Genomic DNA, 18,727 nt, shown 5'->3' on the forward strand with positions numbered 1-18,727 from the left:
CCAAGACTCCCAGGGTCCCCAACATCCTGCCTTTTCTAACTATATATCTGTATGAAGCCAGACTTTCTTCATATATTTCAACCAAAACAACAAATCACAACAGATTAAATGCAAAAACAGGTATGAGAATCCAGTTACCTTCTATTAAACAAAACATTAAAAAGATTTGCAGAAATGTAAAAACAATGCCACTCTTCTCACAAATTTTTTTGTTTTGGGTAAGAGTTATTTTTCATTAAAATGTTATTTGTATTAACATGTAATGGATGTGTTTATTGTTAGATAAGTTAAATACTTTAAGATTTATCAGTTTTAATTTCTGATATGATAAATACTGAAGATCTACCCATATAAACCAAAACCCTTGCATTCTCAATAATTTAAGATGCTAAGTGCGCCTGAGAACAGAAAGTGTGAGAACTCAGAGCACTGATACAGTTAGCACCTCTACTGCAGGAACTCACTCCATCTCCCCAGTGCCTGGACAAACTACATCTGCCTAGCTAGTCAAACCTAGGTTTACCAATGATTAAAAAAAAAGTCTTTTCATAATGATAAATCCACCAATTGTACATTACAAACCTAAGCATTTACAGTATTATGTTAATAACATAGCTCCAAAATACATTAAAAATGATAAAAATTCAAAGAGAAATAAAATATGTAAAAAACTAGAGTCAGAGATTACAACATACCTTCCTCAACAATTAATAAAAACAAGAAGACAGAAAATCAGCATGGATATAGAAGAATTGAACAATATTATCAACCAACTTGACCTGATGAGGTTTACAGAACATTCCATCCAACTGCTACAAAATATACATTCTTCTCAAGTGCATACAAAACATTTACCAAGAGAGATTATATTCTGGGTTATAAAACAATTTATAATAAATTTGAAAGGAGTCGTATTATTTTCTTACTACTGCAGAATTAAATTAGAAATCAATAGCAGAGAGATCCTTTGAAAATCTTGAAATATTTCCAAATAACCCCTGGGCCAGAGAAGAAACCAAAAAGGAGAATTAGAAATTATTTCAAGCTGAATGAAAATGAAAGTACAACTTATCTAAATTTGAGATACAGGGCGCCTGGGTGGCTCAGATGGTTCAGCATCTGCCTTCGGCTCAGGTCATGATCCCAGGGTCCTGGGATCGAGTCCCGCATCGGGCTCCCTGCTCAGCAGGAAGCCTGCTTCTCCCTCTGCCTCTCTCTCTGTCTCTGTCTCTTATGAATAAATAAATAAAATCTTTAAAAAAAAATATAAATAAATAAATAAATAAATAAATTTGAGATACAGATAACACACTATTTCAAGGGAAATTTATAGACCTAAAACACCTATGTAAGAAAAGATAAAGGCTCTCAAAGACCTCAGCTTTTAGTTTAAGGAAGTATAAAATAAGACTAAATTAATTCCAAGGAAAGGGAAAGAAGAAGAAATAACTACAAAATGAAAGTCAACACAACAGAAAACAGAAAAACAGTACAGAAAATTAATGAAACCAAAAGCTGAGGTCTTTTTTAGAAGATCAATAAAATTGATAAACTAGCCATACTAATCAGTTTTAAAAGAGAAAAGACACCAATTAAGTATATCAAGAATGAGGGCGCCTGGGTGGCTCAGTCGTTAAGCGTCTGCCTTCGGCTCAGGTCATGATCCCAGGGTCCTGGGATCGAGTCCCACATCGGGCTCCCTGCTCGGCAAGAAGCCTGCTTCTCCCTCTCCCATTCCCCCTGCTTGTGTTCCTGCTCTCGCTATCTCTCTCTCTGTCAAATAAATAAATAAAATCTTTAAAAAAAAAAAAAAAGTATATCAAGAATGAGACATGTGACATCACTACAGATTCTACAAATATTAAAAGAATAAGGGAATTTTATTAACACCCTTATGCAAATAAATATAACAACATAGGTGAAATGGCCAAATTCTTGGAAAAATACAAAGCTTACTCAAGAAGAAACAGATAAAGAGTAAAGACATTAAATATATAGTTAAAACCTCCTTGCCAAGAAAAATTCCAGGCCCAGATGGCTTCACTGGTTAATTCTACCAAACATTTAAAAGGTAGCAAGCAAGTATCAATTCAACAGACACTTTTCCATAGAAGTGAAGAGGAGGGAATACTGTCCAACATATTTGTAAAGCCAGCATTATAGTGACACCAAAACCAGACAAAGACATTACAGTAACTCTCAGGAGCATAGAAGCAAAAGTTCTTAACAAAATTTTAGCAAATGAAGTCTAACAATCTATGAAATGAAGAATACATCACAGTCACATGGAGTTTATCCCAGGAAGGCAAGGCTAGTTTAACATTTAAAAAAAAAAAAAAAAAGATCATTTCAACAGACACAGAAAAAGCATTTGACAAAATCCATCATCCACTCCTGTAAGAACTCTCAGCAAACTGCACCTTTAGAAGGCAACTACCTCAATCTCATAAAGCGTATTTCTGAAAAACCTATAATATACGTAATAACTAAATGCTTTCTTACTAAAATAAAAAGACAACAATGTCCACTTTCACTACTCCTATTCAACATTTTCTTGAAGCATCAAACTACTGCAGTAAGGCAAAGGGAAAAAAAAAGGAAAAGAAAGAAAAGAAAAGGAGGAAGGATGGGAGAGGGGGAGGGGAGACGGGAGGGAGGAGAGGAGAAAGGAGAGGAGAGGAGAGGAGGAGAGGAGGAGAGGAGAAGGAGAGGAGAGGAAAGTGAAGAAATAAAGCTAAAACTGTATTTATATAATCTTCTGTGTAGAAGATCCAATGAGATCTGTACAATAGCTACTGTAACTATTAAGTGACTTTAACAAAGATACAAAATAAGTATACAAATATCAACTGTATTTCTGTACATACAAGCAAAAAATGAACAACCAAGCTAAGGTTATAAAAAATACCATTTACAAAGCATAAAAATATGATATACTTTGGAATAAATCTGACAAAAGATGAGCAAGCCTTAAAATACTAAAACCTACAGAGCCACATGAAAAGATGCTCAACATCATTAATAATCACCAAGGAAACGGAAACTAAATCCCAAGTATCAGAATGGCTAAAACACTTAACTGAATAACTAAAACTAAAAAGACTGACCATATCAAGTGTTGGTAGGGATGTGAGGCAACTTAAACTTTCATACAGTGCTGGTAGGAAGAGGAAATGGTATAATCATTTTGGAAAATAATTCAGGTATAAATCTGGTTATAAAGGTAAAGAGACATCTACCATATAAACTATCTACCATTCCACTCAAGAGTATTTAATTTACCCAAGAGAAATAAAAACATATGGCCATATAAAGACTTATACACAAATGTTCATAAGAGCTTTATTTGTAATAGGCAAAACCCAAAAACAATCCAGATAGTCATCAATATGTGAATGGATAAACAAAATATGAAACAATGGAGTAGCACTCAGCAATAAAAAAGGAGTAAAATTTTTTACACACAACATGGATGAATCTCAAAATAATTATGCTGAAAGAAGTCAGACAAAAAAACACTATATATCATTTAATTATATTATTTAATTATATTTTATATAATTCTATTTATATAAAATTCTAGAAAATACAAACTAATCCATAGTGACAGAAAGTCTGAGAACAGGGGATAGAAAGGTAGGATAACAAAGAAGGATGAAAAAATTAGGGGGTGGAGGGTGTTCATTATCTTGAATGTGTTGATGGTCTCCAGGGTAGTATGTGTATCAAAATTTATAAAATTGTATGCTTTAATTATGTGCAATTTATTTTACCTCAAAAAAAGGCTTTAACAGTAGGATAACTTGTAATGGTTATACAACAATATGAATATACTTAATGCCAATGAACTATACATTAAAAAATGGTTAAAATGGTAAATTTTATGTTACGTATATTTTACCACAAAAAAAAAAAATAAAAAAAAAAAGAAGAAGAAGAAGAGTAGGTATACTGAACTCAAAGCTGAACCTAAAATAACTACACTCATTAAGGTGAGTAAAGAATCTATATTTCCAGGCAATCTACTTCTTTGACTATGCGGCTTCTATTCTGCCAGCTGATTAAATGTGAATGTAAAACCTTTCACAAACTGTTACCTGTGAGATATGATTGATAGAAGACTCCATTCTCCGAAGCTGAGAGGCTTGGATATCCAGCAATTGGAGTACATTGTTGGCCAATGCATTTATTTGATAAGCAACACTAGCTAGGGATTGGGTTGTGTAGGCTTTGGTCTCTTCTAAAGCTTTTCTCTTGTCTGCAGCCTGAAAATAAGAACAAAAAAAAAAACCCCAATACTTACTTAGGTTAATATTCATTAAACATATATTCTGTAGAAAGGCAAAATTATAATTATATTTTTTAATGGAAAGACCCAATTGAGTCGAAAAACTTATCACGTAAGTCTGATGATAGTCTCAGGACCCTGGTGAGGCCATGGCAGAAATCCTATCTGCTAGGTGGGACCCACTGTCTCTTGAGTGGCCAATCCACTGAGGTCCACCAAAGGAGCTACCAAGTGACTGTCATCACCGGCATACATTACAGTTGGGTCTGAGTCACCTAAAGCCCCTCAAACCACCAATTTATCACATTACATCTTTAGGACCTTATGCCAGCCCCAAGCTCCCAACCCACTGTTGAGAGTTTAGGAAACTACTCTGTAATACTGCTGCCTCAGCATCTACTTTGTGTGGCTAAGTGTCCTGCAGGGGTCTTCAATTGACACTACCTCCTCCCACCATAAGTGCATGCCCTGGATAACAGCCCTCAGGGTCACAAGTAAATGTAAGTTCCAGATATGATTCCCCAAAACCCCACTGTGATAAACAATCTCTCCTGTCTCCTAGCTCCTTCCCCTTTTGTGCCCCTTAGATAAGACCACCTAGGAGCTTATCAAAACCCTACTGTTTTTGATTTGAACTGACCAATCCAGAATTAGCCTGGGAACCCCTGAGCACTGCACCTGAGGACCCTAATAAAGGCATGTACCCAAGTCCTGCTGCTCACTTCCTGCCTACATACTGCACTGAACTCTCCCTGTGTCCCCTGGAGACATCATATTGTGTACCCCCAGGACCTATGAGTAATAAACTTTTCTATTCCACTTTCCCTTGCAGTCTTTTGTTGAACCTCGGCTCACCATCCAGAGGCTCTACTTAACAAATGTTAACAAAAAATCCCAACACCCACCAACAATCATATAGATTAAATCCATCCATCTTATATTCCTGTTTACATTAATCAACATCAGAATTCCAACCTCCCTGTTATCCATTATAACCATCTTTCATCTCCACAAAAACTACTGTGAATCTTATAAACCAAACCTTTACCCACCTGTTCTTCCCAAAGTGCTGTATGTAACTCAGAGTCAGGTGGTGAGAAAAGTTAAGCAGCAAAGTTCATAGCAAAGCTCAGGGCAAAGTTCAAAGACAAGTAATAAATTCTGTGTAGGGGGATAGGGGCAACAACGTAGATCACAAATAAAGGGTAAATATCATTAATATATAATCTAAAAATGAAAAACACCAAGAATCAATAAAAAAAGCAGAGGTCTAACAGTTCACAAAAAAGGCAATACAACCATTTTTAAACATTTGAAAAGACATTCAACCTCATTCACTATAAAAAAAAACGCAGGGGCACCTGGGTGGCTCAGTCGGTTAAGTGTCTGCCTTCGGCTCAGGTCATGATCCCAGGGTCCTGAGATCGAGCCCTGCATCGGGCTCCCTGCTCAGCGGGGAGCCTGCTTCTCCCTCTCCCTCTGCCCCCTCCCCCTGCTTGTGGTCTCTGTCTGTCAAATGAATAAATAAAATCTTTAAAAAAAGAAAAGAAAAAACAAACGAAACGCAGGGGCGCCTGGGGTGGCTCATTGGTTAAGCCACCAACTCTTGTTCTGGGATTGTTGGGTTCTACGCTCAGTGAGGAGTCAGCTTGAGGATTCTCGCCCGCTCCCCTCTCACACGTGCTTGCTTGCTCTTTCTCTCTCTAAAATACATAAATAAATATCTTTTAAAAAAGAAAAGACTCCCTGATACATTGCTGGTCATAACCAGCAAAATTAGATACCAATTTATTTTCTGTCCCAGTAATCTCATTTTAGGAATCTACCTCAAAGAATCACTGGCAAAAATATATAATGCAGTTATTCATGATAGCACTATTTATGATAGTAAAAAACTGGAAACAACCCATATAATCATCAATAGAGGACTGAATAAATTATGGGCTCTCTAAACAATGGAGTACTATACTGCTGAAATAAGGAATGTCATTATTACCACTACACCGTGATCTCCAGAATATTGCTAAGGTGAAAAATACAAGATGGGAAAAAAATGTTTCTGGAATGCTACCATTTAAGAAATGGGTAAAGATATGAAAATATATGCTTGTATTTTTTAAGAAGGAAGAATAAACATTTTTTTTTAAGACTTATTTATTTATTTTAGAGAGAGATTCAGAGTGCACAAGGTAGGGGGGCAGAGGAAGAAGGAAAGCAGACTGTGCATAGAACCCAACCAGAGGGCTCAATCCCAGGACCCTGAGGTCATGATCTGAGCGGAAAGCAAGAGTTGAATATTTAACTGACTGAGCCACCAGGCACCCCTAAACCGTTAACATTTTAAAAAATAATTACATTTAGGGGCACCTAGGTGGCTCAGTTAATCGTTCAGCTCAGGTCATGATCTCCTGGTCCTGGTATCAAGCCCCATCATCGGGCTCCTGGCTCAACAGGGAGTCTGCTTCTCCTCCCTTGGCCCCTCCCCCTCACTCATGTCCTAATGGATAAATAAAATCTTTTAAAAAAAATAAAAATTTAAAAAATCATTATATTTAAGGTGAGGGGTTAAATAGGCTGGAGGGAGCATAGCTAACATTCTTTTTTTTTTTTTTTTTTTAAGATTTTATTTACTGGGGCACCTGGGCGGCTCAGTCGCTGGGCGTCTGCCTTCGGCTCAGGTCATGATCCCGGGGTCCTGGGATCGAGCCCCGCATCGGGCTCCCTGCTCAGCGGGAAGCCTGCTTCCCCCTCTCCCACTCCCCCTGCTTGTGTTCCCTCTCTCGCTGTGTCTCTCTCTCTCAAATAAATAAATAAAATATTTATTTATTTGAGAGAGAGAGATCACAAGTAGGCAGACAGGCAGGCAGAGGGAGAGGGAGAAGCAGGCTCCCCGCTGAGCAGGGAGCCCGATGCGGGGCTCGATCCCAGGACCCCGGGATCATGACCTGAGCCGAAGGCAGATGCTTAACGACTGAGCCACCCAGGCTCCCATTTTTTAAGATTTTATTTTTTTTAAACATTTTATTAACATTCTTTAAACATACCTTGTTTTGTAGATTTGTTTTTAGAACTATATAAATAATTTACACAAGTATAAAACAAAATTAAATTTTAAAAAATTACCCAAAATTAAATGTAAAATTAATCAAATGGGCCTGTGTGTCCAATTAGTGGCTTAACCAAAGGGGAAATAAAAAGTGACTTCAAGGCACAGTAATTTGATTGTTCATTCTTTTTTTTTTTAGAGGGGGTCGGGGAGGGGCAGAGGGAAAAGGGGGAGAGAGAGAATCTTAAGCAGGCTCCACACCCAGTGTGGAGCAACAAGAAGCTCATCTCACCACCCTGAGATCATAACCTGAGCAAAAATCAAGAGTTGGACGCTTACCCGACTGAGCCATCTAGGTGCTCCTTGATTGTTCATTCTTAATGGGATTTATCTTTAAGACAAAAATAATTCGGAGAAAAAAAAAACAACAACACAAAACCCTGAAACTATTTTCAATCATTTTACTGAGTTTTGAATTTATCCTGAGACTGCTGTTTGTGTAGTGTGAGATGAAGCAAGTCATTCTATGTTTACGTCATTGAGAAGTGAGATTTTGGCATGGTTCAAAAGAGACTCTGATCGTAAGAAGAACAACGTTTAAGAAAAAACATGTTGTTCTGGATTTAAATTGAAAGCATCAGTCTGAACCCAATTTGTATTTTATCATATCATATATCAATATCCTACCCCTGTCCAAAGAAATGGCCTAAATGTAAAACATGGTGACTATAGTTGGTAACAACCATACTGTATAACTGAAATTTGCTAAAAGAGTAGAACTTAAATGTTGTCACCAAAAAAAAAAAAAAGATAAATATGTGAGGTGACAGATGTGTTAATTAACCAGATGGAAGGAATCCTTTCTCAATGTGTATGTATATCAAACTATCACGAAGTATACTTTAAATATACCACAATCTTATTTGTCAATTATACCTGAACAAAGCAAGGGAGAAAAAAAGAGTAAGAAAAGGCCTAAAAATAATGACTGCCTAGCGGCCATGAAACACTACTTACTACCCAGATTGTAATCTCTAACACCATTCTCCACTGCAAGGAACCTAAACTCCTAGCCAACGACAAGTCTAGGACAGGGAATGCACAAGATGCACTATGTGTATTACAAGGCATGTGAAAGCCACCAAGGACTACTCTACGGTCATGTCAAAAGGACTTGGGAATCAAGTGAAAATAAGCTACCAGAGACCACAGATGGTATGATGTAACCATAATTGAGGATAATAACTACAATAGAATGAAACACATCTAAAATGTTTAAATTTGAGAGTTCATAACAATATTTTTTTTTTAAGAAATCTCTTTGCCCAACATGGGGCTCGAATTCACAACCCCAACATCAAGAGTCACATGCTCTAAGACCAACTGAGCCAGCCAGGTGCCCCTAAAAAAATTTTTTTTAAAAGGTCATTGACCAGGCGCCTGGGTGGCTCAGTTGGTTAAGCGACTGCCTTCGGCTCACGTCATGGTCCCGGAGTCCTGGGATCGAGTCCCACATCGGGCTCCCAGCTCAGCAGGGAGCCTGCTTCTCCCTCTGACCCTCTCCCCTCTCATGCTGTTTCTCTCTCTCTCTCAAATAAGTAAATAAATAAAATCTTTAAAAAATAAAAAAATAAAAAAATAAAAGGTCATTGACCAGTTTGGTAGGATGCTAAGAACCATTATGGGAGGGGAAGGGTGCGTCAGCTTTATTAAAGTATTAAATGCATACAATTCAAAAATTTCAAGTATACAATTCAGTGTGTATTGACAAATGTGGACAATAGTATAGCCACCATCATAAGCATGATAAAGAGCATTTCTCTCACGTCCTTTTACAATCAACTACCTCCCCATTCTCTGGACCTTGGAAACCACTGATTTCTTCCTGCCACTACAGTTTTGCCTGTTCTAGAGTTTCATATAAATGGAATCAAAAGTATATATAGTCTTTTGTGTCTGGCTTCTTTCACTTAGCATATTGCTCTTGAAATCCATCCTTGTTATTGCCAAGCAATATTCCACTGTATGGATTTACCACAATTTGTTTATCTACTCATCAGCTGATAGACATTTAGTTTGTTTCCAGTTTGGGGCTACTATGACTAAAACCACTACAGATATTTGAGTCCAAGTATTTGAGTGGACATGTTTACATTTCTCCTGGGTATTACCTAGGTAAATACCTAAGAGTAGAGCTGCCAAGTCCATGGTAAATTAAGTTTCTTTTTAATGTTATAAGAAACTATTTGGTATTTCCACCAGCAATATATGTGAGTTCTAGTTTCTCCACATACTTGGCAAACATTCAGCATAGTCAGTCTTTTTTTTTTTTTTTTAGATTTTATTTATTTATTTGAGAGAGACAGAGATTGTGAGAGAAAGCACAAGTGGGGAGGAGAGGGAGAAGCAGGCTCCCCGCCGAGCAAGGAACCTGATGTGGGACTCAATCCCAGGACCCCAGGATCATGACCTGAGCCGAAGGCAGACGCTTAACTGACTGAGCCACCCAGGCGCCCCCAGCATGGTCAGTCTTTTTAATTTTAACCATTCTACTAGTGGTTTTAATTTCAATTTCCCTATTAAATCATGATGTTGAGCTTCTTTTCAAATGCTCATATACTATCCACTTCTTCGGTAAATGTTCAAATCTTTTGCCCATTTTTAACCGGTTTGTTTGTATTATTACTGAGTTGCTTATATATACTCCATACAAGTTTTTTGTTAGGTATGTTTTACAAATATTGCTCCCAGTCAGTAGCTTGTCTTTTCATTATTTTAACAACCTGTTGAAGAGAAAAATGTTTTTCTTTTGAAGTCCAATTTATAATTTTTTTTTATATTTCATGATTTTTGTGTCCAATTTTTAAAAATCTTTGCCAAACCCAAGGTCACTAAGATTTTCCCCATGTTTTCCTTCAGAAGTTTTTTTTTTTTTTTAAGATTTTATTTATTTATTTGAGAGAGAGAGAGAGAGACAGCGAGAGAGGAAACACAAGCAGGGGGAGTGGGAGAGGGAGAAGCAGGCTTCCCGCCGAGCAGGGAGCCCAATGAAGTTTTATAATTTTTGCTCTCACATTTAGATTGATCTATGATCTATTTCATACAAACTTTCTGCATATGGTGCAAGTTAGAGTAATGGTCAAAACTCTTTTCTTATATATAGATATCCAACTGTTCCACCAACATTTGTTGAAAAGATCACCCTTTTCTTCAATGAATTGTCTTGGCACTTACCCAAAAATCAATTGACTGCATAGATGTGGGTCTATTTCTGGGCTCTCTTTCAGGTTCCATTGTTACATCTCTTGATCTTCATCTAGTACTATACTGTTATTGATTACTATAGCTTTAGTAACTCTTGAAGACAGGTATGGAAGTCCCCCAGATTTTTCTCCTTCAAGAATCTTTTAGATATTTTTAAGTCTTGGGGCACCTGGGTGGCTCAGTTGGTTAAGCAGCTGCCTTCGGCTCAGGTCATGATCCTGGGGTCCTGGGATTGAGCCCCACGTCCGGCTCCCTGCTCAGTGGAGAGCCTGCTTCTCGCTCTCCCTCTGCCTACTTGTGCTAACTCTCTGTCAAGTAAATTAAAAAAAAAAATCTTTAGATATTTCTAAGTCTTTTGCACTTTCATGTAAATTTTAAAATCAGTTTGTCAATTTCCACAAAAGAGCCCACTAAAAATTTGACTGGAATTACACTGAATCTATAAATCAATTTGGAGAAAACTGCCATTAACAATACTGCACCTTCCAGTTGTGAACACAGTAACCCTCTCCTATTATTTAGGTCTTTTAAAAAACTTTTCTGAAAGAATTTAAAGTTTCTGTGTACCAACTGCAAACATTTTGTTAAATTTACCCCTATATATTTCAGATTTTTGATGCTATCATGAATGGTACTGTTTTTATCATTTCAACTGCCAATTATTCATTGCAAGCTTATAGAAATACAACTGGTTTTTGAATACTGACCTTGTAATCCTGCAACACTGCTAAATTATTTGCTGCAGTTGCTTTTTTGTACATTTCTTAGGATATTGTACATAGACAATCATGAAAGATGATTTTACTTCTTACTTTCCAATCTGTATGCCTTCTTTTTCTTGCTCTACTGCACTGGCTTTTTAGGCATCCGACCTTTATGAAGGTATATGCCCTTTATGAAACTAAGGAAGTACTTTCTATTCTTAGTATGTTTACCAAACTAGGCAGATTTAATCTTGAGTGATACTTGGTTATTTTCAGTCATCCACTGAATTTTAGAGTTTCATCTGCCTTTTTGTTTTCAGTGTACAAGTTGCACACTTTTCTTTCCCAAGAGTAGGAAAGACTTTAGCTTTGCACTAAAATCTATTCTCCCTTCCTCTACAGCATAGAATGATACTTTGTTTTCCAGCTTCCCTAATTACATGGTCATAAAACTAAATATTGTCAATGGAATGATAGCAGAAATGGGTACCACTTACAGGCCTAGACATAAAAACCTCCCATGAATGTTCCAATACAATTCTTTTTTTTTTTTTTTTAAGATTTTATTTATTTATTTATTTGACAGAGAGAGACAGTGAGAGAGGGAACACAAGCAGGGGGAGCAGGAGAGGGAGAAGCAAGCTTCCCACAGAGCAGGAAGCCCGATGTGGGGCTCGACCCCAGGACCCTGGGATTATGACCTGAACCGAAGGCAGGCACTTAACGACTGAGCCACCTGGGCGTCCCTGTTCCAATGCAATTCTTAAAGTAAAATGTAGTCCTACCAAAACAATAAAGTTGTGTTTAACAGAAAATATTTTACAGTTCCCATTTTTAATTTAAATTTAAAATAATTAAAATTAAGTGAAATTTAAAAATTCATTTCCAAATTAGCCACATTTTAAAAAGTGCCCAATAGCCACATGTGGATTGCAGCTACTTTACTGAAGACACAGTTATAGTTAATATCCTCTACAGGCCACTGAATTTAAAAAGTAAAGTCTACACAAGAACTGCTGCTGTTGCTTATGTCAGACTGTAAGTTTAGTATCCAATAGTTGGTCTCCCTCCTCCTTTTTTTATACTTTAACTGAATCACTACCAACAGCTTTAGTATGTTCCAAGAATCATACAAAATGGATTATAAACTGGAAGACAAATAGCCAGCATTCCTCCAAGGAGCTAAAACAGACATTGTTAATTATAGTAGTCTTCTCTGCAAAGTCTAAAACCTCTTAACTAATAACTCCAGGAGTTGACATGTGGTATGAAACCCATTTGCCATCCCTGTCTTATGCCATTGATGAAGTTTGCTTAAAATGGAAATAAACATGTTCCGCTTTAAAAGAAAAAGTTAATTATTTAAAAGAGCTAAACTCAAAATAAACAATGTAGCCAAGAACTAAACAGGAAATTCCTTAGATAACTGAATTTTATGAACAGCCCATACATAAAACTAGCTGTCTTCTTCTTTCCTCCTCTACCTGTGGAAACCAAGCTTTACTGAGTCAGGATCTACTACCTGCAGTAAAGAACATTTTCAAGTAGTATCTACACCTATTAAGTTCTTTTCTTGCCCTTCAAAGTGACTACAAAGGCGAGTGATCTTCCCCCCACTCCCTAAAGTTTAAATTACTAGCTATAAGCAATTTCTCTCATATCTATACATTTACCTTTAACAATATTTCCTCTCCCACATTCTCTCAACCTTCATCTCTTACCAGAGCAAAAATCTTTCTCCCTCTATCCCATGTAAATACTTGAATCCTAAAAGAACATCCTTGTCATGACTACGCTTAAAAACTAATGCATTCTTTTTTAAAAAAAGATTTATTTATTTGAGTGAGAGAGAGAGAGAGAGCGTGCGCGCGAGCACAAGCAAGGGGAGGGGCAGAGGGAGACGGAGAACCAGGCTCCCCGCTGAACAGGGAGCCTGACTCTGGGCTCCATCCCAGGACCCTGAGATCATGACCTGAGCAAAAGGCAGACACTTAGCCAACTGAGCCACCCAGGCGCCCCAAAATTAATGCATTCCAAATGAAAACAAAGACTATATAGTTTTTTTTAATTTTTGCCTGCTTTTTAACAGAAAAATACAGAAAAAGACAAAAATATAAGTGAAAAATGAAAAAAATGCTATCATGGTCCTATCATTCAAATACAATATATTAACATGTTAGTGTGTTTTCTTCCAAGTCTCTCCAGTATGTGTTTGTATGCAAGAATGTAAAAACTGACATTATACCCTACAGTTAGTGTCCTGCTTTTTTTTTTCATTAAATATACCATGAGCATTTTTTCCATGTGCTAGTCTTCCTTAGCATCTTTTTCAAAAAACAATTTTCAATAGCTTCATGGTTACGGCAGTAACTTGTTTGTTGCCTACTGCCTCATTTTAAATCCCCTAATATTAAGAACGTGATTTTAATGAGGGCATCAACATATTGAGCCCTGTTAAAAAAAAAACAAATTCACATCTAATTTCTTCTAACCAAACAAGAGATGGCATTATTTAGTAGTTGCAGGCATTCAGAGGAAAACACGTACAGTTAATTATGAATATCTCCTACTGTTTCCCCTGAATAGTAAAGAATATATATACAAGTAGAAAATATGATAACCCCATATACCTGTCTTTCGACTTCAATAAATATCATATTTAGTTTTATAAATTCATATTTTAGGGGCGCCTGGATGGCTCAGTCAGTTAAGCATCCGACTCTTGATTTCAGCTCAGCTCATGATCTCAGGGTTATGAGATCAAGTCCTGCATGGGGTTCCACACTGGGCATGGAGCTTGCTTAAGATTCTCTCTCTCCCTTGCCCTCCTCCTCCCATCCCTCCCACACACTCTCTCTCACTCTCTCTTATAAATAAATAAATAAATAAATAAATAAATAAATAAATAAATAAATAAATTTTACTTGGTTTTATAAGGCTGCAAATTTTTTTAAATTTTAATACTGGCTCCACACCCAACATGGGACTTGAACTCAGCACCCTGAGATCAAGAGTCACATGCTCCACTGACTGAGCCAGCCAAGTGCTCCTGCCTGCAAAATTTTTTACCTGCAATACATTAAAAATTAATTTTCACTTATTTTTTAAATAAACTCAGAACGCTTTTCTTCGAAAGTATCTTGGAATGCGTGGCTGGCTCAGTCAGTAGAGAGAGCAACTCTTGATCTCAGGGTCTTGAGTTTGAGCCCTGCATTGGGCATGGAGCCTACTTAAAATTTAAAAAAATAATCACAAAGGGGCACCTGGCTGGCTCAGTCAGTGAAGCATACAACTCTTGACCTTGGGGTTGTAAGTTTGAGTTCCACATTAAGTGTAGAGATTACTTAAAAATAATAAAAAATCTTGAATCTTAAAAAGTATCTTAAAAATTAAATACCTATTTTAATAGCCATTTTTAGTCATATGAAATAAATAACAAAACACCAATACTGTCATTTTGTTTTAACTCTACCTTAAATCTGTTTTCTTCAAATAGTAGGCACCGTTGACTTATTAAATATGCTTATTCATTTTACAAGTTTAATAAAATTAATTATTTTATTCCAATCTTCAAAGTATCATTTTAGCTATGTAATTAAGTTCCAAATATCAACCTATAATATAACATTAAAAGTGCCATTCTAAGTTAGGGCCCTACTTTATTAAAAGATGTCCTATATGGAAAACAGAGCCTATACGCAGAACATATGCTATAGCATTGGCCTGTGTAATAACACTTCAAAAAAATAATATGACTTAAATTAAAATGTTCTTTTTCACTTTGAACCCTTCCTTAAAGTCTGCAAGAGGACTTGAAGATAATTTGCTTTCTTTGAAAAACAGTAATTTCTCTCCGCCCTAACTGCAAGTGGTTTAATGACCCTACTTAGGTAACAAATAGGGAGTCTTATGGGCATTTAAAAAAAAAGTTTTCTGGGGCGCCTGGGTGGCTCAGTCGTTAAGCATCTGCCTTCGGCTCAGGTCATGATCCCAGGGTCCTGGGATCGAGCCCCGCATCAGGCTCTCTGCTCAGCAGGAGGCCTGCTTCTCCCTCTCCCACTCCCCCTGCTTTGTGTTCCCTCTCTCGCTGTCAAAAAAAAAAACAAAACTTTAGAAAAGTTTTCTGCCATCTTGCTTCCCCTTTCTAGAAATGTCACATCATAGCTTTGAATATTTTTCTTTTTTTCTTTAATAACTTTTAATTGACCTCTAATCCAAACCTCCCAGAAACTTTTCCAAAGTCAGTATTTTTCCCACAGATTATTTTACATGTTTACATAAGGCTTTTCCAATTACTTTATGGAAGCAATTTCATGACAATCATTAAAAAATAACCTAAATCTACAAAAAAACTCTATTTCAATGACTCTAAGAAACCAGCTACTGTTAGATACACCATTTTTATGTATCACTAAGAAAAAACCTGCCAATTGTGTCAGAATGCTTTCTTACGAAGAATTACTTTATACTTACAAGAAATACTTTTTCAGACTTATCTAGATGGTCACTTTATGTCAGTGTTAATCATAAAGAAAGTAATAAAATCTGCTAGAAAATTCATATTCAAAGTTACCCAAATTCCAGAAACAAAAAAACCTTTTTTAAGGGGGGAGGGGCAGAGGGAGAAGGAAAGAATCTTTTTTTTTTTTTTTAATTTTATTTATTTGAGAGAGAGAGGGAGAGGGTGCACAAGTAGGGTGAGGGAAGAGGGACAGGGAGAAGCAGACTCCCAGCTGAGCGCACAGTGCAACACGGGGCTCAATCCCAAGACCTCAAGATCATAACCTGAGTCAAAATCAAGAGTCGGATGCTTAACCAACTGAGCTACCCAGGCACCCCCCAAAAAAACCCTGTATCTTTTGTATGATCTAAAATCCAACCAAAGATTTTTCAAAGCTATTGTCAGATCTAGTTTCCTTAAAACTAAATAACCTTCTACACTGTTGGTGGGAATGCAAGCTGGTGCAGCCACTCTGGAAAACAGTATGGAGGTTCCTCAAAAAGTTGAAAATAGAGCTATCCTATGACCCAGCAATTGCAATACTGGGTATTTACTCCAAAGATACAAATGTAGTGATCCAAAGGGGAACATGCACCCCAATGTTTATAGCAGCAATGTCCAAAATAGCCAAACTATGGAAAGACCTAGATGTCCATCAACAGATGAATGGATAAAGAAGATGTGGTGTATACATACAATGGAATATTATGCAGCCATCAAAAAAAGAAAAAAAAAAAAGAAACCTTGCCATTTGCAACGATGTGGATTAAACTAGAGGGTATTATTCTAAGGGAAATAAGTCAATCAGAGAAAGACAAGTGTCATATGATCTCACTGATATGAGGAATTTGAGAAACAAGACAGAGGATCATAGGGGAAGGGAGGGAAAAATGAAACAAGACGAAACCGGAGAGGGAGACAAACCGTGAGAGACTCTTAATCTCCGGAAACAAACTGAGGGTTACTGGAGTGGAGGGGGGTGGGAGGGATGGGATGGCTGGGTGACGGACATTGGGGAGGGTTAAGTACTATGGTGAGCGCTGTGACTTGTGTAAGACTGATGAATCACAGACCTGTACCCCTGAAACAAATAATACATTATATGTTAATAAAAAAATTAAAAAAAAAAAAGGAAATTGTTACAAATGCTGAATAGAACTTGTGAGCCAAACTCTGAGCATGAGATCACAGTCTTTACTCAGACTGGCCTTACTAAGTCTGTGCCCTTATACAATCAGACTGCCTGAAAATTGGGAGAAAATCATTGGCCTCCCATGAGGTTGTTATAATAAATAAGGCAATGGGGTCCTGGGATCGAGTCCCACACTGGGCTCTCTGCTCCGCGGGGAGCCTGCTTCTCCCTCCCCCACTCCCCCTGCTTGTGTTCCCTCTCTCACTGTGTCTGTCAAATAAATAAATAAAATCTTAAAAAAATAAATAAATAGGGGGGCGACTGGGTGGCTCAGTCGTTAAGCGTCTGCCTTCAGCTCAGGGTCCTGGGATCGAGCCCCGCATCAGGCTCCCTGCTCAGCGGGAAGCCTGCTTCTCCCTCTCCCACTCCCCCTGCTTGTGTTCCCTCTCTCGCTGTGTCTCTCTCTGTCGAATAAATAAATAAAATCTTAAATAAATAAAATAAATAAATAAATAGATAGATAGATAGATAGATAGAAAGAAAAGAATAGGGGCGTCTGGGTGGCTCAGTTGTTAAGCATCTGCCTTCGGCTCAGGTCATGGTCCCAGGGTCCTGGGATCGAGCCCTACATCGGGCTCCCTGCTCGGCGGGAAGCCTACTTTTCCCTCCCCTACTCCCGCTGCTGTGTTCCCTCTCTCGCTGTGTCTCTCTCTGTCAAATAAATAAATAAAATCTTTAATAAATAAATAAATAAATAAATAAGGCAATGGATGGGAACTGCTATACCAAATTAAAAAAAAAAACTAAAATAACCTTTACCCTTCAACCCTGACATTTTTTTATGTTCGAAACATAGATGTTATTTTAAAAATCCAAACCAGCTAGGGCACCTGGTTTGGTGTCCAACTCTTGGTTTTGACTCAGGTTGCTGGGCTCCACATGGGGAGTCTCCCTGAGATTCTCGCTCTCCCTCTGTCCCTCCCCCTGCTCGTGCTTGTGCATTCTCTCTCAAATAAATAAATCTTTTTTACAAATATATAAATAAATAATAAAATAAAATAAAAACCAGTTGTCTTACAGAAAGTCCTATAAACTGGATTTGTCTGATTATTTCCTTATGATTAGATTCTGATTAAACAAAGTGGCAAAAATACTATATAGGTGATGCTGTCAACTTTCCACTGCAGGTGACACAAATATCTTTTAAGATAAGGCTCTATCATTATTTCCAGAATGTTCTTCCAAGCTGCTGACACCAATTCTGCACATTTTGATGCTAGTGCTAACTCAATCTTACCAGAAGGTGTCACCCTCCAAAATTGTCTTAAGGCAAAACCCAGGACTCTATTCTTTCCTCAAATGGTCCATAAATGATCTGTTAACAGGTTGCAATAGTCCAGTTAAACCACCAGCAAAAACAACCAAGTTCACACAAGTACAAGAACTACGGCTCTGGGTGACAGCTTTTTAGCTGTAAAATGCATCCCAATTTCAGAAATGTTAAAATGAAGGGGTGAGGAGGAAGTTTCTTAGAATTGATTATATATACAGCATATAAGGAACACTTCTTGGTCTAAGGGCCCTGTATTTTTTTTCTTTCAAAGATTTTATTCATCCATTTGAGAGAGAGAGAGCACCAGCAGGGTAAAGAGGCAGAGGGAGACGGAGAAGCAGACTCCCGCTGAGCAGGGAGCCTTCTAAGGGCCCTTTAAAAAAAATGTTAATGCTAACAGGAAGAATTTAAAATGTCAAGTTTTAAAACCTGTAACAGGAAGAGTTTTATATATCATAA

At 37.3% G+C, this 18,727-nt stretch overlaps 1 protein-coding gene across 4 annotated transcripts in view; it reads right to left on the minus strand.

Annotated features, from left to right (window-relative positions):
• The window catches only part of ABI1 (abl interactor 1), a 133,842-nt gene that overhangs the window by 68,407 nt on the left and 46,708 nt on the right, over window positions 1-18,727 (minus strand). For all 4 annotated transcript variants that reach the window (XM_032396701.1, XM_032396703.1, XM_032396702.1 and 1 more), the window contains exon 2: window positions 4,098-4,265. In XM_032396701.1, the coding sequence (XP_032252592.1) occupies window positions 4,098-4,265 (168 nt within the window). The remainder of the gene's footprint in view (window positions 1-4,097; window positions 4,266-18,727) is intronic.

Source organism: Phoca vitulina, unplaced genomic scaffold (assembly GCF_004348235.1).
Source record: "Phoca vitulina isolate PV1807 unplaced genomic scaffold, GSC_HSeal_1.0 scaffold93, whole genome shotgun sequence".
In the NCBI taxonomy this organism is placed as follows: domain Eukaryota; kingdom Metazoa; phylum Chordata; class Mammalia; order Carnivora; family Phocidae; genus Phoca; species Phoca vitulina.